The 21,021-nt window shown below is 42.0% G+C and overlaps 1 protein-coding gene across 1 annotated transcript in view; it reads left to right on the top strand.

Moving 5' to 3' along the window:
• Positions 1 to 2,463: 2,463 nt before the first annotated feature.
• spon1b (spondin 1b) overlaps positions 2,464 to 21,021 on the top strand; it is a 376,017-nt gene continuing 357,459 nt past the window's right edge. The window contains exons 1-6 of the mRNA XM_068046637.1: positions 2,464 to 3,299; positions 3,585 to 3,691; positions 7,582 to 7,715; positions 10,920 to 10,993; positions 13,227 to 13,349; positions 20,814 to 20,962. Coding sequence (XP_067902738.1) covers positions 3,098 to 3,299; positions 3,585 to 3,691; positions 7,582 to 7,715; positions 10,920 to 10,993; positions 13,227 to 13,349; positions 20,814 to 20,962 — 789 coding nt within the window. The 5' untranslated portion in view covers positions 2,464 to 3,097. The remainder of the gene's footprint in view (positions 3,300 to 3,584; positions 3,692 to 7,581; positions 7,716 to 10,919; positions 10,994 to 13,226; positions 13,350 to 20,813; positions 20,963 to 21,021) is intronic.

The following is a 21,021-nucleotide window of genomic DNA, read 5'->3' on the forward strand; positions in this document are numbered from 1 at the left end:
TAATAATCTGAGAAAACTGTGCAATTAAAATCAGGATCGGACTTTATGGGGTTGAACTGCCAGTAGTGTGGAATGAGCAATAGGGAATCAGTAGTGTGTTATATACCTCTCCCAAAATCAATGAAAATGTAAATCGAGGGCAATATGAAATGGAGCGGGAAATTCACTAGCATCGGTGTCCGTGCCTCTCCTCCCACCTCACCCCTACCCTTTGGTTTTGACTGCAGCGCCAAGGCTCTGATAAAATTAGTGCCAATATTGAGGTCCTAGGGTGGCACCTGCAGGGGGTGCATCATGGGAAATCAGGGGTGCATCATGGGAACTCGGGATGCATCATGGGAAATCCCCAGTGCACAGGCCTCTGAGTTTTTTCAGCATCATGGGAAAATCTGTTTTGCTGGAAAGCATCCCCTAAGAGGAGCCCACTACTGAGAGCTCTATTAGAAAGAAAAATAGGCATTTCTATAGTGCTTTTCACAATCAGGCTGTCGCCAAGTGCTTTATTACCAACAAAGGACTTTTGAAGTGCAGTCACTGTTGTAATGTCGGAAATGCGACAGCCAGTTTACGCACAGCAAGCTCCCACAACGTGATACTGACCAGATAATCTATTTTTAGTGATGTTCATTGAGGGACACATATTGGCCAGGGACACTCTCCTACTCTTCTTCAAATGGGATCTTTTACATTCACCTGACAGCAGACAGGGCCTCGGTTTAATATCTCATTTGAAAGACAATACCTTCCAACAGTACTGCACTGGGAGTGTCAGCCTAGATGTTTGTGCTCAAGTCTCTGGAGTGGGACTTAAACCCATAACCTTCTTCCTGAGAGGCAAGACTTCTACTAACTGTGCCAAGACAGACATGAGTCAGCGGCGCTTGAGATGGCTTGGCCATGTGAGTCGCATGGAAGATGGCAGGATCCCCAAAGATACATTGTACAGCGAGCTCGCCACTGGTATCAGACCCACCGGCCGTCCATGTCTCCGCTTTAAAGACGTCTGCAAACGCGACATGAAGTCCTGTGACATTGATCACAAGTCGTGGGAGTCAGTTGCCAGCGTTCGCCAGAGCTGGCGGGCAGCCATAAAGGCGGGGCTAAAGTGTGGCGAGTCGAAGAGACTGTTGGGAGGAAAAAAGACAAAAGCGCAAGGGGAGAGCCAACTGTGTAACAGCCCCAACAAATAAATTTTTCTGTAGCACCTGTGGAAGAGCCTGTCACTCTAGAATTGGCCTTTATAGCCACTCCAGGCGCTGCTCCACAAACCACTGACCACCTCCAGGCGCTTACCCATTGTCTCTCGAGATAAGGAGGCCAAAGAAGAAATATAAACTGAAATTAGTTGCTACATATACGGGGCAATATTTACACCGGCACCAGATTTCTACATTACAAATCTGGAGAAGGGACAGTGAAGCGGATTGAGACAAACTGCAGTTGGAGGTTCTGGGTTAATTGCCAACCTTTACTGAAGATTCAGTATCTCTTTATTCGGGCTGTGAGTGCAAAGCAATCTCTAAAATAAATAATGGATGATATGATTTTGTTTTATGCACTATCGTTAATCGTGAGGCGAATGTTTTGTTTTACAGACAAGTTCCCCATCTTCACACTGAAATGGTTGGTGATTTACACAATGACTGGATGACAGCTGACCGGAATTGGTTACCGAAAGGAAGAGAAGGCTAAGAGATCAAATCGTGTTGAAATGCCCAAGAAAACTTTTGTTTAAAAAAAATCAACAGGGCAAGGACTCTCCCTCTCTCTCTCTAATGTGTTATTTGCAGGATCCGATCCCCGAGCAATACTGGGAATTCGCATCATCCAATGTGCGGACGAATTGCGGGGAAATCTTCCGCTGAAACTCAGCGCAAGCTGTCCCCCTTACCCACCCAGAGGCGTGCACTTTGCCTGATTCCAAAGTCAAAATAAAAGAACTATTCCCCAAAGTTGTTGCATCGAACTCGTTTCCACTATCTCTGGACTACATCGTTGTTGGTTTGTTTTGGGGATTTGTTTCTTGGCTCAGCCCGGGTGGGCAATGTCATAATCATATGGAACAGAAGGAGACCATTCGGCCCATCGTGGCTGTGCCAGCTCTTTGAAAGAGCTACCCAATTTGTCCCACGCCCCTGCTCTTTCCCCATAGACCCACAAATGTCCCCCCCCCCCTTTTCACTGATTTATTCAATTCCCTTTTGAAAGTCATAGCTGAATCTCCCTTCAGGTGGTTTATACTTTCTGCCTTTCTTTGACTTTCTGCGCTAAAATATATTAGGTGGCCAACAACTTTGCAACAGCCGAGAAGAAATATTCGTTTCCCACGATTTGTAAGTAACGTTTTTTTTTTGTGTCTCTTTAACAACTCCAGCCTCTCTGCTGTCTGCAATGTCCACATCTCATGAAAAAAATAAAACAAAACTCAGGCATTGCTTCCCCCTTTTTAAAATTTCAAATGCAACCATAGACGTTTTGTCTCCCAGTCCCCCAGCTTGTTGAAAAGTTTTTCTCTCTGTGTGTGTGTGTGGAGTATTTCAGGAACTGTTCGCCTCTTTAAGCAGCGCCTTGGAAACGAGGGAGACCTGCAGAAGAGCGAAGCGATCATTTGTGTGCTCTCTTGGCATTGCTCTCAATTACCTTCAACCCACATTCCACCAGCCCCACTCCCCCCCACCCTCCCCCAAAAAATACCCCCTCCCTTCCCCTCCCTCCCTGGTGTGAACCATCAGGCTAATTATCAACATGGGCTGCCCAGTCCACTGGCACTGAGAGAGGTTAAAACAGCAGGGCGCAGTCTGCCAGATAGCTGTGTTTGCTGTTGCACCACTCTTGAGGCAAGGATTGCAGTCTCTCTCTCTCTCTGCTTGGGCTGCTGTTACACAGTTAACACGTGAAACCCGACTTTAAAGTAGCAGCTGTGAAACTGACGGCTCTGTGCAATTTCAGGGAGACTGGAACATTCCAAAGGCAGCATTTTTCCATCCATGTCTGTGTGTGTGTCTGTGGGTCTATTCCAGCTGTAGATCAAGAAGCTAAACAGCAGAGAGAGACAGAGCGAGAGTGGGAGAACCTCACTCACACACTCACACACACCATGGACTTCACTCTGCGCCTCCTCGCTCTCCTCCTCGCCCTTTCTGCGGCGGTCGGTTCCTTTTACGACGAAAGCCCGGTCACCGATGGATACTGCAACCGGATCGTTCGGTCCCCGGGCAGCCGGAGGGACGGGAACACCGGATTCAGCCTCCAGATTGAAGGGAATCCCGAATTCTATACCCCAGGCAGCACGTACCGGGGTAAGCAAAATGTGTTTCTGCCAAGCATCCAGCATGAGAAAGACTCCTCTCTCTTTCTTCCAGGAATTGTATCTGCCAACTGTGGACTGATTTCTCCAGGAACATCAATCTCAGATTGTTATTTTTAAAATTGTGCTTTTTTTTTGTATTAAGTGCATCTTCCTAACTCTTGTGAGAAATTTGACATCGGTGTGCGAACTTTACAAATCTATCTGGTGTGTGTGTGTGTTTTTTCTCTTTCTGGTTTACTTTTTCCCTCTTCTCTCTCCCCCCTCTCCTCTCCAGTTACCCTCTCGGCCACAGTTCCCTCCTATTTCCGTGGATTCACTCTCATCGCTCTCAGAGATGGAGAGGATGGCGATAAGGAAGAGGAATACGCTGGGAACTTTCAGGTACGACAGCCCACGTTACCCCTCCTCACCTCACTGCACCCCCTTCCCCAGCACATCCCTTAATGGCAAAGATAAACTCAGAAACAGCTAAAGCTTCCAGTCCCACCTTTCACATCGAGGTGAACGTTTGTCTGCGAGGCAGGGTTTGATAATATGGGAGGGTATGAGACTGGGAGCAGAACCATTATTTCCTAATGATGGCACAGAGAATCGTCAGTCTACAGCTTGCAGTGAAGTGTGTGGGGGACTCACTTACACTGTCTTGTGAATTCATTCTGATAGATTTTTTGATGTGTGTGTGAAAGGGGATGTGTGTCAGTGTGTGTATACACGCACAATTAACCTCCAGATTAATCTCCTTGAATCACTATTCAGAAAAATGTCTGCTTTACAGAGTCGTTATTGGGAGAGGTTAAATAAATTTAGAATTGGCTTACCTTTGAGCAAATGCAAAAAAAAAAGAGAAATACTATCCTTGTTTATCTCAATTGTCATTTCCCATGTATTATACATTTAACAACACTGAGTCTGTGAGTGTGAGACAGAGGGAATGTGACAGAGAGGGAGTGTGTGAGAGAAAGTGTGAGACAGAGGGAGTGAGTGTGACAGAGAGTGAGAGTGACAGAGAGTGAATGTGTGAGAGAGTGAATGTGTGAGAGTGAATGTGTGAGAGTGAGTGAGAGTGAGTGAGTGTGTGAGAGTGTGTGTGAATGTGACAGAGTGTGTGAATGTGAGAGTGTGTGTGTGTGTGTGTGTGTGTGTGTGAGAGAGAGTGAGAGTGTGTGTATGTGTGTGTGTGAGTGTGTATGTATGTGTGTGTGAGAGAGAGTGTGCGTGTGAGTGAGGGTGAGAGAGACTGTGTGTATGAGAATGAGAGTGTGAGAGAGTGAGTGAGAGACTGTGTAAGAGAGAGAGTGTGACAGAGTGACAGAGTGTGAGTGAGAGAGTGAACATGTGTGAGGGAGAGAGTGAGTGAGTGTGTGTGCGAGGCAGAGAGTGTGTGTGTGTGTGTGTGTGTGTGTGTGTGTGTGTCAAGAGGACGGAATGCCAAAATCTGGAAATCAAAATCATTTCTAAATTATTCCGAACTGGAGCCAAAATATAAACCATGTGCCTAATTAACCTGCAGATTCACGTCCTTGAATAACTACTCTGGAAAAAGTCTGGTTTAAAGAGTTATTGGGAGAGATTCGATCATTTCAGAATTGGGTTATTTTTGAGCAAATACAGAAAGAAAGAGAAATGCTGTCTTTGTTTTTCTTCAGTTGTCATTTCTCATTTTACATTTAACAAACAGTGTAAATCTGTGCTGTGCCATGTTGTAAACTATATTCATCTAATCTTCTGCTCAAGTTCTTATTTTTTAAAGGATTACATTCTCACTTTTCTGTATTTTTATTTTGTTTAGTTCTAATGATTGGATAATTAAAAAAAAAATAGAATATAAAATTACACTGACTTATTAGAATTTCAAATGGATTCAGACCTTTTCAGACTTCTATGTGTCTTTCTCTTTCATTCCTTTCTACACAGTGCTGATATTTTCTAATTTACCTCAAGTCAGAATAAGGGATTAAGACATCCACACAGCTCAGAATGTTTTCTAAGATTGCAATGCACCTTAGGCCCGAAGCTCTCTAAACCTCTTTGCCTCTCTACCTCGCTTTCCTCCTTTATGACACACATTAAAACTCACCTCTTTGACCAAACTCTTTTGGCCTTCTGGCCTAATATCTCCTTACGTGGCTCAGTTTCATATTTTGTTTTCTAACACTCCTGTAGAGTGCCTTGGGCTGTTTTATTACGTTAAAGCCACTTCACTGTTGTTGTTGACATATCAGTGTTCAATGAGACAGCAGTGTTGCAATCAATGTTACAATATATAAAGCTCTGGTTAGACTCCCATCTGGAGTACTGCTTTCACTTCTGGGCACCACACCTCAGGAAATTATATTAACTTTGGAGGGGATGCAGCACAGAACCACTTGAATGAAACCAGCACTAGATGGGTTAAATTATGAGGACAGGTTGCATAGAGTAGGCTTGTATTCCTGTGACTATAGAAGATTAAGGGGTGATCTAATTGAGGTGCTTAAATGATTTGATAGTGTAGACAGGCAGAAACTATTGCCTCTGATGGTGGAGCCCAGAATAAGGGAGATAACCTTAAATTTAGAGCCAGACCATTTAGGGGTGATGTCAGGAAGAACTTTTTCACACAACGCGTTGTGGAAATTTGGAATTCTCTCCTCCCAGTGTTGTCAAAGCTGAAATTGAAATTGAAAATTTCAAAACTGAGTTTAATAGATTTTTGTTAGGTAAGGTTACAGACCCTTGGCGGCTAAATGGAGTTAAGATACAGATCAGCCATGTCCTAATTGCATGGGTAAACAGGCTGGAGGAACTGAATAGCCTACACCTATTCCTGTTTTCCTATCTGGTGAAAGATATGATGTGTCGGTATTTGTTGAGGTGGATGGCGCATATGAGTTATAACTTTAATTGTGTGGATACTGTTCTCATGTATATTTGCATGGAATGCATTCAGTCCTGAAGTTCTGCTGTGGAATGTCACTGTATGGATGTTGGAATGCATTCTCTCTCTCTTTACTACATCAACAGAAACATTACCTGATTAATTTTAAATGGGTTAACACCTCTGCAAAAATTGCAGATGATTTCATTAAGCATCTTTGTGATAGTACGCTGTGTGCAATTTTTTCTTTCAATATTCATAGGATGTGGCCATTGCAGGCTAGGCCAGCATTTATTGCCTTTGAGAAGGTGGTGGTGAGCCGCCTTCTTGAACCGCTGCAGTCCATGTGATGTAGGTACACCCGCAGTGCTGTTAGGAAGGGAGTTCCAGGATTCAGACCCAGTCACAATAAAGGAACAATAATATATTTTGAAGTCAGAATGGTATTGTGATTTGGAGGGGAACATGGGAGGTGGTGGTGGTGTTCCCATGTGCCTGCTGCCCTTGTTCTTCGAAGTGGCGGAGATTTGGAAGGTGTTGTCAAAGAAGCCCAAGTCATCAGGGTGATTGTGTATAATATGAATTTCATATGATAACAGAAGTTGACTAGTCAATGTTACATGATTTACCCTCCATTCACTCTAAGTCTACCCTTAAAGATATAATTATGCATCTATGCCTTTTTGTTGGCTTTATTCCATTTTAATTGCTGATGCACAATAGCAATAATTAGAGGATGGATTTAGATGTCAAATCTATCAATCATTTAATCTTGCTAGAAATACGAATGATTACACTCCTTCAAAATCTATTAATTGATTGGTTTATCCTACATGGATACTGCACAACACTTGGGAATATATAATCCTTTCTTCATTGTATATTGGTTCCTGCATGTTTGTTACATTAGCTTTTTGTAAATCTGTTAATACTTAAAAATGCCATTCAGTGTGCCAGCTGTGGCTTAGTGGGCAGCACTCTTGAAAGTCATGGGTTTGAGTCCCACTGCAGCGACTTGAAAATATAATCCAGGCTGACGATCCTGGTGCCAGTAATAAGGGAGCACTGCACTGCACTGTCAGGGGTTCATTCTTTCAGATGAGATGTTAAGTTGAGGCCCTGTCTGCCTTCTCAGGTGGATGTAAAAGATCCTATGGCACAATTTTGAAGATCCCATTGCCCTGGGCCAGTATTTATCCTTCAACCAACAGATTATCCAATCATTGTCACAATGTTGTTGGCTGCCGTGTTTCCTGTATTACAACAATGACTACACTTCAAAGGTACTTCATTGGCTGCAGAGCACTTTGGGACTTTCTCAGATCATGAAAGCTGTTGTATGAATCGCAAGTTCTTTATTTTAATAACTAATACTATTAACAAGTGTCTCTCTTTTCCACTGCTCCATCTCCAGATAATTGATCACGAGGACACACAGTTTATGACGAACTGCCCATACGCTGTCACAGAAAGCACGCCAAGGAGACGAACACGCATCCAGGTCTTTTGGACAGCACCCCCTGCTGATTCAGGCTGCGTTGTAATGAAGTAAGTTTTGTCACACTCCAGTGAAGGACTTGGGATATCGAAAGGAGTGGGAACCCAAGCTTAAGATGCTGAAAGTAAACTGGCCATTAATGTATTTACATAGGAATAACAAGACAAAAACCCCCCACTAAGGTCCATCAAGTTTGATTTTGACCATCCTGGCATTTACAAAGTGAACTGTACACTTCTGCTACCATACTCAATGTTACCTTACTCAGGCATTATTGTATTTACACGTTGCTGACTAACGATTGCAATAATTCTCTTAGAAGTTAGCTTACAACAGACGCAGGTATGTTTAAAGAAAAACTTGCATTCATATAGCACATTTTATAACATCAGTACGTCTCAATCAATGAAGTCCTTTTGAAGTATTGTCACTATTGCAATGTAGGAAACGAGGCAGCCAATTTGCACACAGCAAGCTCCCACAAACAGCAATGTGATAATGACCAAGTAATCTCTTTTAGTAGTGTTGGTTGAAGATAAATATTGGCCAGGACACTGGGGAGAACTCCCCTAATCTTCTTCAATGGCCAGTTTATTTCCATCCACCTGAAAGAGCAGCCAGGGGTCCTTTAGTTTAATGCCTCATCCAACACACGGCACCTCCGATAGTGCAGTGCTCCCTCAGTACTGACACTGGCAGTGTCAGCTTTGACTTTGTGCTCAAGTTTCTGAAGTGGGAATTGAACTCACTGAGCTATAGCTGACATCTGCTCATAGTGGTTTTCACTCATTGAATAAGATGCTTGTAATATTATAACCCACTTTTCTCTCACAGATCAAGCTGTGCAGTTTTGTTTCCTTGCCATGTGTAGCTCTGGGCATTATGTATTAGATGAGTAACCAGTTGTCCTGTTTTGACTGGGTTAGTATGTGTTTAGTTTGAATAAGATAAGCTAGATCAACTTGCTGCAGTGCACACAGAGAGGATGCAAAATTAAAAGGAACTTAAAGATTCTGTTTGAGCGTGTGGTTTCTATGGAGTGAAAACCCATAGAGATTCATGGCCATTTGATTAATTTTCTAATGGCTGATCCACAGGAACATTAAATGATGTAAATTTTTGCAGCGCAAAATTCAGTTTGGCATGACTGACTCAGAAATGGATGTGGTTTACACTGCAATAAAAGGAGTATAAAAAATGGAAGTAACTAAGATTAGATTAATTTTTGGGTCTCTGGAGTTTCAATGTGTTTTTCTCTACAGGAACAATTTCTTTATCCATGGCTGTTACATTTGTCTTGGTCACTTGTCAAATTTTCTCTCTGAATCTAGACTGCTATTTATACAGTGAGCTGTACTTTAGACTCCATGTCCTCTCCATCACCAAGGGTGGCTACTTCTACCTCTGTAATTTTGCATGTCCCCTCCTCCTGCCTCAGCTCATGTTCTGCTGAAACACTCATCCTTCTTTTGTTACCTCCATACTTGACTATTCCAATGCTCTCCTTGCCAGCCTTCCATATTGTACCCTCTAGAAACTTGAGCTTTAACAAAATGTCTCCTCCCTTATCCTAACTTGCATCAAATCGTTTTAGAACATAGAACATAGAACAGTACAGCACAGTACAGGCCCTTCGGCCCACGATGTTGTGCCGTACCTTTAACCTACTCTAAGATCAAACTAACTACCTACCCTTCATTCTACTATCATCCATGTACCATGATAAGTTTTCACTTATCATCTCTGTGCTTGTTGACTTTCATTGGCTCCGTGACCAAAAATGCCTCAATTTTTAAAATTGTCAGCCTCAAATTTTCAAATCCTTCCATGGCCACGCCCCTCCTTATCTTGGCAACGTTCTCCAGCCCTATAACCTTCCCGAGATCTCTGCACTCCTCCAATTCTGGCCACTTGTGCACTCTCGATTTTCTTTGCACCACCATTGGCAGCCGCGTCTTCGCCAGCCAAAGCCCTAGGCTCTGGAATTTCCTCCCTAAGCCTCTCCGTCTCTCTACCTCTCTCTCCTTTTTTGAGATGCTCCTTAAAAACTACCTCTCACCTGTCATAATACCCCCTTTTGCGGCTCATGTCAAATTTTGTTTGGTAACACTCCTGGTGAAGTGCCTTGAAACATTTGACTGAATTAAAGGCACCATGTAAGTTCAAGTAATTGTTGTCGTAGCTGATGGTGTGATTTCACATCAAGTGATTGTATTCAGTTGGATTTTATTTTGCCTGTCAATCACTCCATACTGCCTAGTTGGTTGTATGTACCTCCTGGTATTATTATCCTGCTCCCTGCTTTTCCAATTCTCTTTGCTGTCTGCTAATTGTCAATCTTTTATTCTTGTCTTCATGTACACAGTCCCATCATCTCTGTTTCGGTTTTTCATGTGATCTTTCCCCAGCTTGGACAGACTCCATTGCACACGGCGGGCACTGATCTTTAGCCTTGAGGTGCATGTGTTTTACCCGTTGGAATCTTCTTACCATGACACACTCTGATGCTGCACACAGGCATTCCTTCCTCTGGCTATCACTCTGTCCTTTCAACTAACATTGTCCTTCTACTGGACGTTTCAAAAGAATTCAGCTTCTGCTTTTGTGCCTTACAACTCCAGGTTTCACAGGAAGTGCTGGCCAACATTTATCCCTCAACCAACACCACTGAAATGGAAGCAAAATACTGCAGATGCTGGAAATCTGAAACAAAAACAAAAAGTGCTGGAAATGCTCAGCAGGTCTGGCAGCATCTATGAAGAGAGAAGCAAAGTTAACATTTCATCTGATGAAAGGTCACTGACCTGAAATGTTAACTCTGTTTCTCTCTCCACAGATGCTGCCAGACCTGCTGAGTATTTCCAGCACTTTTTGTTTTAGTACCACTGAAATGGATATGGCTATTTACCTCATTGGTGCTTGTTTGGACCTTTACTGTGTGCAGATTGACACCCACGTTTAGTACATTACAACCAGTGACTGCATTTTCAAAATGCCTCATTAGCCATGAAGTGTTTTCAGGACATTCCTGAGAGTGGAAAAGCTCTGTTTTGTAAATTCAGGTTTGTTCTTCCTTTTAACTCATAAGGTCTCATTTTCGCATCCCATGCTATATTCCTACCCAAGCAGTTTCAATTATGGAATCAAACTACATCCAGACCATTACTGTATCTCTCTGCCTCTTTCTCGCATTCTGCTTTGTTGCCTCTACAATTCCCAAGGTAAAGAAACTCATTGGCTATTTTATTTTATAGAGCCAGCATTGTGCAGAAGCGGATAATCTGGTTCCAGGATGATGGGGCGCTTACAAAGAGACTGTGTGAAAAAGGTTAAGTGCAAGATCCCATGCGGTTATCTGACATCCCTGCAAGATATTTTCCTATAAATGTGTAATTTTTCTTTGATGTGGTTGCCTGGTTTAGTTTTGGTACTTTTTTTGCTTTATTATAATGAAGCATACTTTGTGAGTTGCTACAGCTTGTATTACGTAACTGTCGGGGGCAATTTTGACTTTGTGCAATAGTGAATTGCAGATGATGGCAATTAGGCAATCCATTTTACACCTCTTCTGATTTTTATTTTATATTGACTTCAACAGAAATTTCACAGAAATCAGTGGAGTGACGTACAGGGGCAATCAACTTGATAGCACTTGTTTTACTCTATTGCACAAAGACAAGATCTATCCCAGTATTATTTATAACCTAGTGATCTAATTATGTGTTGTAGTTATCGATCCTAGTATATGTTACTGTGTATTCAACCAAGGTTCTGCATGTGATCATCTTTCATCGCTCAGATCTGGGGTTCAATCCAGTTCAGAGTAATCGACAAAAAAGTCTCCTCTCTTTTCACCAGTCATAAGTGTCCTAAAGTGGTATTAATTTGGAAAGACATAGCCCAGTTATTCATATTTATAACTGTACAATTCAAATCTGCCCTTGAATCAACACCAATTGACATTATATTGTTGGCCTTGCTCAGAGAAACATCAAGCATGACTGTTATGGCAACAGGAATAGGTGCACTGGGAGGTTCTTGTTTAAAGCTGGGGTCAATATGCATCATTGGGTACAATAGCTAGAGCTGTACTATTTATCTCACCATTGTTAAACCTGACTAGCAGTCCTTGATACCGACACTGGGCGTCAAAATTGTTACTGCGTTCCTTTCCTTGATGTCAACTTTCCTGTATCTTTCAGCACCTTGAGTAAAAATCTGCTAAAATGTGCGCAGAAGAATCAAGTAAATGCAACACTGATTCAAACATGGAATTATCTAGAATAATAGCATAAGAACATAAGAATTGGAGCAAGTGTAGACCATATGGCTCCTTGAGCCTGGTCCACAATTCAATACGATCATGGCTGATCTTCTGTCTCAACTCCCCTTTCTCACCTGCTCCCCATATGCCTTGATTCCTTGAGATATCAAAATCTATCTATCCCAGCTTTAAATATATTCAATGATGGAGCATCCCTAACCCTCTGGGGTTGAGAATTCCAAAGATTCACAACCGTCAGTGATGAAATTTCTCCTCATCTCAGTTCTAAATGATTGACCCCTTGTCCTGAGGCTGTATCACCCCGCCCCCGCTCCCACCAGTTTTCTAGATTCCCCAGCCAGGGGAAACAACTTCTGTGTCTACCCTATCAAGCCCCTTTAGAATCTTGTATGTTTCAATGAGATCACCTCTCATTCATCTAAATTCCAGAGAGTAAATGCCAAATTTACTCAGCTTCTCATCATACGACAAGGGTTATGGCATCTGGAATTGGGGATATATAGCTGAATGGATAGCAAACAAATCGAAAGCAGAGAGTTGAGGTAAAGGGTAGTTATTCAGATTGGAGGAAGGTAGAAATCGGTGTTCCACAAGGATCAATGTTGACACTACTGATTCATAATTTACATTTATGATTTGGACTTAGGAATAAGTAACTCAATATCAAAATTTGCAGATGATTCTAAACTTTGAGAGAGCAGTATAGCTGACACTGAAGAAGAATGCAACCTAATACAAGAAGACATTAGAAAACTTGCAGACTGGGCGGTTAAGTCGCAAACAAACTTTAACATAGATAAATATGAGGTGATGCACTTTGGTACAATACAGAAACCTAACGTATACCTTAGAAAATGAGAAACAGAATGGGGTAGAAGAGCAAAGGGATCCAGGTGAATTCATTATTAAAAGCAGCAATAGCGGTCAGCAAAGCAGGGACAGGAATATTACCACTAAGCCAATGGTTAATACAATCAACAACAATTTCTAGGTTTCTTATTGCATCTGAAATTCCTGGGAGTCCTGAAATAATTATAATATTTCTTGATTAGGGTTCAGCTCTGGGATATAAAGTCTCTTTTTCTCAGCTGCTGGCATGAATTAAGCCTATAGGGCATGTTTAAAGCCAGGTCATCATTGGATATATGGGGATGTTAAATGTGTAATATTCCATTTCTGATCCTACGAGTACTTTATTCCATTTTTGATTCAAAATGTAGTTAGCTCTGAATAAGGATACATTTCTTCTTTTCAATTTTCCTCCTTTCCTTTTCAGTGCCGAGTGAAGAATACACCACAGAAAAACCCATCCACGACTGTTGTGCTTGTGGGACAGCAAAATACAGGTTAACATTTTACGGAAATTGGTCAGAGAAGACCCACCCGAAAGATTATCCAAGTAAGACACAAGCCTTTCATCAATAAGCTTTTTTCATATATTGAATATCATTTGAATCACCAGCTTTAATAGACTGGAAACTAGTCTTAAGGATTACGCTTTAATCAATTTCAGGACAGTCCGCCCACATTCAAATGAATCTGACAGTTTCTTAAAGTTGCTTTGAGAGAGAGGGGGAAGCAAACACAGAAAGAATTAAAATGAAACATGAGAGAAGACAGTAATTTTGAATTAATGCTTTAGTCAACTGTTGCATCTTAATTAGAAAGGACTAATAAAGGATCTACTAAAATGACTGGGTTTTTAAGCAAAGTATTGCACAGAATTACATTGAATGTACAGCACAAAAACAGGCCATTCAGCCCGACTGCTCCATGTTGGTGTTTATGCTCCACATGAGCTTCCTCCAACCCCACGTCATCTAACCCCATTAACATATCCTTCAAATCCTCTCTCCCTCATGTACATCTCTCATTTCTGCTTAAATACATCTACCACCAATTGCCACAGCTTCTCTCACGAGGTAGCAAATTCCACATTCTAATTGCTCCCTGGGCAAAGAAGTTTCTCCTGAATTTCTTATTGGATTTATTAGTGACTATCTTATACTTACGTTCCCTGCTTTTGGACTCCCTGACAAGTGGAAGCATCTTCTCCATGTTTAACCTATTGAACCCCTTCATAATCCTAAAGACCGCTAATAGATCACCCCTCAGCCTTCTGTTTTCAAGAGAGAAGACCCCCAACCTGTACAATCTTTCCTGATCGGTATAATCTCTCAAGTTCAACAACATTATATTATTAGTATTTATATAGAACCTTGAACATAGTAAAAGATCCTCAAGGTGCTTCACAGGAGCGTTATCAAACAAAATGTGACACTGAGCCACATAAGGAGAGAGTAGGGCAGATGACTAAAAGATTGGTCAAAGAGCTATTTTTAAAGAACATCTTAAAGTTCTGGTATCATCCTTGTAAATCTTTCTTCTGCCTTCTCCAGTGGCTCTATATCTTCTACAGATGGATTAAAGGAATACCCTCGCCGCACAGATTATTAATTTACAGAAAAATAAATGCTGTTTGTTTTCCAACTTTTTGATACGTGCTTACATCTATATGTAAGGCATTTAAAAAGTGTTTTTTTTTCATGGTTAATACCTTGATCACAGTTTGCTGATTAGCAGATTCTACTGTGAGAAAGGACTATCTTATTACAATGGGTGTGATGGTGTTACATGACTGGGAGGAGGATTGAGCTTAATAGCACAGTGGCGCAGTGGTTAGCACCGCAGCCTCACAGCTCCAGTGACCTGGGTTCAATTCTGGGTACTGCTTGTGTGGAGTTTGCAAGTTCTCCCTGTGTCTGCGTGGGTTTTCGCCTGGTGCTCCGGTTTCCTCCCACAGGCCAAAAGACTTACAGGTTGGTAGGTAAATTGGCCATTATAAATTGCCCCTAGTATAGGTAGGTGGTAGGGAAATATAGGGACAGGTGGGGATGTGGTAGGAATATGGGATTAGTGTAGGATTAGTATAAATGGGTGGTTGATGGTCGGCACAGACTCGGTGGGCCGAAGGGCCTGTTTCAGTGCTGTATCTCTAAACTAAACATTATATGTGACTTTTGATAGAGGGCAAGTAGAACTCTGGAACATGCATTCATCAGAACAAAAGGAATCTGCAACAAAGTACAGATACTCAGTCTGTCTTTCACTGTTAAAGAGCTCTGGAACTGACTGGTTCCAACGACACAGTTTCAACGTATTCACTTTTACCACCCCAAGATAGAAGCTGTCAACTTTTGTAGCTTGGAATGATGTTCCTCTTCCTGCTTTCAACATTGATTGCATTGGCTGCAATAGCCATCAGTTGCTGTGTAAATACTCCCAAGATATCACTTGTTGTGTAAATTGTCTTGTAGATATGAATCTTTGTTGACCATGCCACATGGCAATACAGTAGCTCTAATGCTAAAGCCATCTCTTCCAAGCAATTTCTTTACTTGCAGGGTAATGACACTGATTTCGAAGAGACTCACACTGCATGGTCTCATTGAATCATTAGTAGTTGCACCAGTTGGTGCTGATGTTCACTCTGACTGGAGATTGCTGAGGAAATCCCATTTCCCTGCCCTTATCGTATTACATTGACCCTTCTTTCGATATTTATCCATGTGCTGTGCACTGAACACCCTGAGAACACATGCAGCAAGTTAGTTTTTGCAAACAACATGTGCCAGAAATACCAGAAGCCAGGGAGTGAATGTGAAATGAAATAATCACACAAATTTGAACGAAATATGAAACAAAAACTAGAGAGTAATTAGTTCCTGTTCCATGGGTTGATTGAAATATTACCTTTTTTGTAAGATGATTTATCGTCTAAATTCGCATGTATGCTTTCTATAATTTTCAAGAAATATAATTTATGGTGTTTTGTGTCCAATACATACAGAGCACAGCCCTAAAGCAGATTTGCAAGCAACGTCTATTTGTCTTGCAAATAACAGAAATATGCCCAACAACTGCTGAGAAAACGATTTCTCATTGTTGCTAACCATTAGTTGGTTTACTTTTTTACTTTGATTCTCCTTTGTTCCTCTTCATCCATTCTTTTTTCAAATTCCCAGATTTTGTGTGACTCTCCAGTACCTTGTTTGAGTGACCTGCCTGGATAGGATGTAACCCGTTTCCCTGAAATGCATCAGGCACTTGCTCACCCAAATTATTGGGGCTGCCAACTCTGATTGGACAAGTTCCTAGAGGTGTAATCACATCACCTTCTACCTCTGACTGCCCCGCCCTCACACTCCCATAATTGGTCACTGCCACATGTCCAGCCTTGTGGAGTCCCGTCTTCCCAGTCCAATTGAGTCATAGAGTCATAGAGTTTTAAAGCACAGAAACAGGCCCTTTGGCCCAACGCACCTGCGCCGACCATCAAGCACCCGTCCTAACTAATCCCATTTCCCCGCACTTGGCCCGTAGCCTTGTATGTTATGACGTTTCAAATGCTCATCTAAATACTTCTTGAATGTCATGAATGTTCCTGCCTCTACCACCCCTTCAGGCAGTGTGTTCCAGATTCCAACCACCCTCTGGGTGAAAAAATTCTTCCTCAAATCCCCTCTAAACCTCCTGCCCCTTACCTTAAATCTATGCCCCCTAGTTATTGACCCCTCCGCTAAGGGAAAAAGCTTCTTCTTTTCTATCCTATCAATGCCCCTCATAATTTTGTATACCTCAATCAGGTCCCCCCTCAGCCTTCTCCGCTCCAAGGAAAACAACCTCAGCCTATCCAGTCTATCTTCATAACCGAAATGCTCCAGCCCAGGCAACATCCTGGTGAATCTCCTTTGCACCCTCTCCAGTGCAATCACATCCTTCCTCTAGTGTGGTGACCAGAACTGTACACAGTACTCCAGCTGTGGCCTAACCAGTGTTTTATACAGCTCCATCATAACTTCCCTGCTCTGATATTCTATGCCTCGGCTAATAAAGGCAAGTATCCCATATGCCTTCCTAACCACCTTATCTACCTGTGCTGCTGCCTTCAGTGATCTATGGACAAGCATCCCAAGGTTCCTCTGACCCTATGTTAACCCGAGGGTCCTACCATCCATTGTATATTCCCTTGCCTTGTTAGTCCTCCCAAAGTGCATCACCTCAGATTTCTCGGGATTAAACTCCATGTGCCACTGCTCCGTCCATCTTACCAGCCCATCTATATCGTCCTGTAATCTAAGGCTTTCCTCCTCACTATTTACAACATTCACAAACCACTGACCACCTCCAGGCGCGTATCCATTGTCTCTCGAGATAAGGAGGCCCAAAAGATTTACAACACCACCAATTTTTGTGTCGTCTGCGAACTTACTGATCATACCTCCTATATTTATGTCTAAATCATTAATGTACACTACAAACAGTAAGTGTCCCAGCACCGATCCCTGTGGTACCCCACTGGTCACAGGCCTCCATTCAGAAAAACAACCCTCTCCCATCACCCTCTGCCTCCTTCCTCTAAGCCAATTTTGAATCCAGTTTGCCAAATTGCCCTGGATCCCATGGGCTTTTACTTTCTTAACCAATCTCCCATGCGGGACCTTATCAAAAGCCTTACTGAAGTCCATGTAGACTACATCAACTGCTTTACCCTCATCTAAACCTCTAGTCACCTCGAAAAATTCAATCGAATTTGTTTGACATGATCTCCCCCTGACAAAGCAATGCTGACTATCCCTGACTAATCCCTGCCTCTCCAAATGGAGATTAATCCTGTCCCTCAGAATTTTTTCCAATAGTTTCCCAACCACTGATGTTGGACTCACTGGCCTGTAATTACCTGGTTTATCCCTGCTACCCTTCTTGAATAATGGTACCACATTTGCTGTCCTCCAGTCCTCTGGTACCTCTCCTGTGGCCGGAGAGGATTTGAAAATTTGTGTTAGAGCCCCTGCTATCTCCTCCCTTGCCTCATATTACAGCCTGGGATACATCCCATTTGGGCCTGAGGATTTATCCACCTTTAAGCCGCTAAAACTGCTAATACTTCCTCCCTTTCAATGCTAATATGTTCAAGTATATCACAATCCCCCTCCCTGAGCTCTACACCCACATCCTCCCTCTCCATAGTGAACACAGATGAAAAGTAATTGTTCAAAACCTCACCTGTGTCCTCCGGTTCCACACACAGATTGCTTCTTGGAAAGCATATACTCTTCATTGCCTGATTGGATGATTCTTGACTGTCATTCAAAAAGGTTTTTCTTCCCCCAGCCCCTCACCCACCCCATATCCAATAGTTTTATAACCAATAATCAAAAGTGTTCAGAAAAACTTAAAACAAAAACACATTTTTTTTTGTCCTGTGCTTTGCTTGTTGCAGTCATGGAGACTCCAGGGCAATCCTGGAGGGTTGGAAACCCTAATGAAGGTGGAGGCCTGAGGCCTACTCTGTGTCCAGTTTGCCTTTCCAGTCCTAATGTGATTGACCAAAATCTAGTGCAGTCGCAGTCTCAACACACAACATAAGCCCTATGCTAATAAGGGTGACTCCCTGTAATGTGGCTTGAGAGCTTGACCAGGCACTGAAGGACATGTACTTTTCTCTGTGTGTACCCTGATCTTCCACTACAGCTGCCCAGCCTACAATCAGTGCCATAAAAGACCATTCCATCTCTGCCCATCCACTTCTTTCTTGATGTTCCAGCAGGTCTTTATATGCTGCTGGTGCCTGAAATTCTGTCAGAATGGCGCATTCTCAGTAGCTCATGTCCTACATACAAAGGGAAAAGGTTAATATTATAAAGAGCTGCCTTTGGAATGTTTGGCTTATTCACACAGGGCAGGTGTGCCTTGGGAGCAACTAATCCAGCAACATTCAGGAAGAAGGCAAAATAAATGCCAACCTTGTCAATAACACCCATATCAATGAGGTTCACTCTCCACCGCCTAAGAATGAATAGAATAAAAATGTACAACTTTGGTAGGCTTTTAGCTTATGGAAGACCTCACCTTTCTTTCATTATAGGCATCACTGGTAACATCTCATTTAGTTGCCCTGAGAAGGTAATGGTGTGCCGTCTTCTTGAACCTCAAATAGTGGTTTGATACCACTGAGCACATTCTATGCCATTTCAGAGGGCAGTTAAAAATCAGTGTGGGACTGGAGTTACATTTAGGATAGACCAGGTAAGGATGACAGGTTTCCTTCCCAAAAGGACACTAGTGAACAAGTTGGGTTTTTATGACAATCTTGGTCACTTTTTCTTACTCCAGCTTATTTCCAAACATTTTTCATAACTGAATTCAAATTCTCAAACTGCCAAGGTGTGGTTTGACCTTTGGATTAATGGTTTGGTAACATTGCCATCATGGTACTTTTCCTGGCATCTGTGAACTCATGCCTCCAGCAGCAAAGTACTTAGAATCATAGCTGCATGAAATAAAAAAGTTTTCTTATGTTGCCTTTGTTCATTTGTCCTTCACCTTAAATCAGTGTCCTCTGGTTACCAACCCCTCTGCCAAAGGGAACAACAATCTACACTGTCTAGATCCCTTGTGATTTTGAACACCTGTATCAAATCGTCTCTCAACATTCTTTCAGGAGAGCAACCCCAACTTCTCCAATCTATCCATATAACTGAAGTCTCTCATCCCTGGAATCATTCTTGTAAATCTTTTCTGTGCCCTTTCTAAAGCCTTCACATCCTTCTTAAAGTGTGGTGCCCAGAATTGGACGCAATGTTACAGTTGAGGCCAGACCAGTGTTTTATAAAGGTTCATCATAACGTCCTTTTGCTTTTGCTCTCTATGCCTCTATTTACAAAGCTTTACGCCTGTCCTACCACCTTCAAGGATTTGTGCACATATACCCCCAGGTCCCTCCATTCCTGCACCCCCTTTATAATTGTATCCTTTATTTTATATTGCCTCTCTTCATTCTTCCTACCAAAATGTATCACATCATATTTCTCTGCATTAAATTTCACTTCCCAGGGTCATTCCTATTAGAAGGTTAAACTTAATGTCAAATTGAAAATCTGCATAACACTAAATAGTCAAAATCCATCAATGAGGTCAAAGTGCTTACAACATGATTGGATCAATGCTGATCTAATTGCAGTTAAAAATGTCCAGAGTGGATTATTGGATTGGAAGGCCTCAAATTAATATTTGCAAAATGCTTTGATTTTACCTTTGAAATTGGGAAATAGATAATGAAGATAAAGAACGAACTTGAATTCATACAGTGCCTTTCATGACCTCATGATGTACAAAAGTACTTTACAGCCAATGAAATACTTTTGAAGTTTAGTCATTTCTTGTAATGCTATTTACCTTAACTACTCCACGTGGTAGTGAGTTCCACATTCTCACCATTCTCTAGAATAAAGAGGTTTTGCCTGAATTCCTTATCAGTGACAATGTTATATTTATGGCCCCTAATTTTGGACAAGCCCACAAATGGAAGCATCTTGATCCATCTTATCAAATCCTTGCATAATCTTAAAAATGTCCCAGCCTTCTCTTTTGCAGGGAAAAGAGCCCAGCTTGATAGTTATAACCTATGAACAATGATGAACAGGTAAAGACCCTTTGGTCCATCCAACTTATCTCTTGCAATGGTGATATCACAATATATACACTCCCCAAACCATATGATCTCCTTGGAGATGAGGAAAAGATAGGAACAGAAGTGGAGTTCAAACCCCAGATCAATTATCATCCTTGTACATTTTTATTGCCCCTTCTCCAGTGTCTCTACATGCTTTTTATAATATGGTACCAATGATAACTGAGCGACAGAGAATCATTAATCCCACTCACCTGTTTGTCTTTCCTGTCTTGAACTGATTGGTGTGAAGCGCAGTGTCTGTGAACGTGCTGGAGCTTAAAAGTAGTGTGTAGGAATGTTTAATAAACACTCCATTGAAACGTTGATTGCATTTTTTTACATAACAAGAATTTGCAACGCACTGGTCTGCCATCATTGGAGCATCTCATTCCAAGTCGTACAGACTATGGGAGTATGGAGGATATGCCAGTGATGGAGTGAAACAGGTTGCTGAGTGGGGCTCCCCTGTGAAAATGGAAGAAGAAATCCGGCAGAAGGTAAGTCAGAACTCAAGCCAGGCTTACAATGTGCTCAAGACCCTAACCATACATCCACC

The sequence above is a fragment of the Heterodontus francisci genome, chromosome 14 (assembly GCF_036365525.1).
Source record: "Heterodontus francisci isolate sHetFra1 chromosome 14, sHetFra1.hap1, whole genome shotgun sequence".
Taxonomy (NCBI): domain Eukaryota; kingdom Metazoa; phylum Chordata; class Chondrichthyes; order Heterodontiformes; family Heterodontidae; genus Heterodontus; species Heterodontus francisci.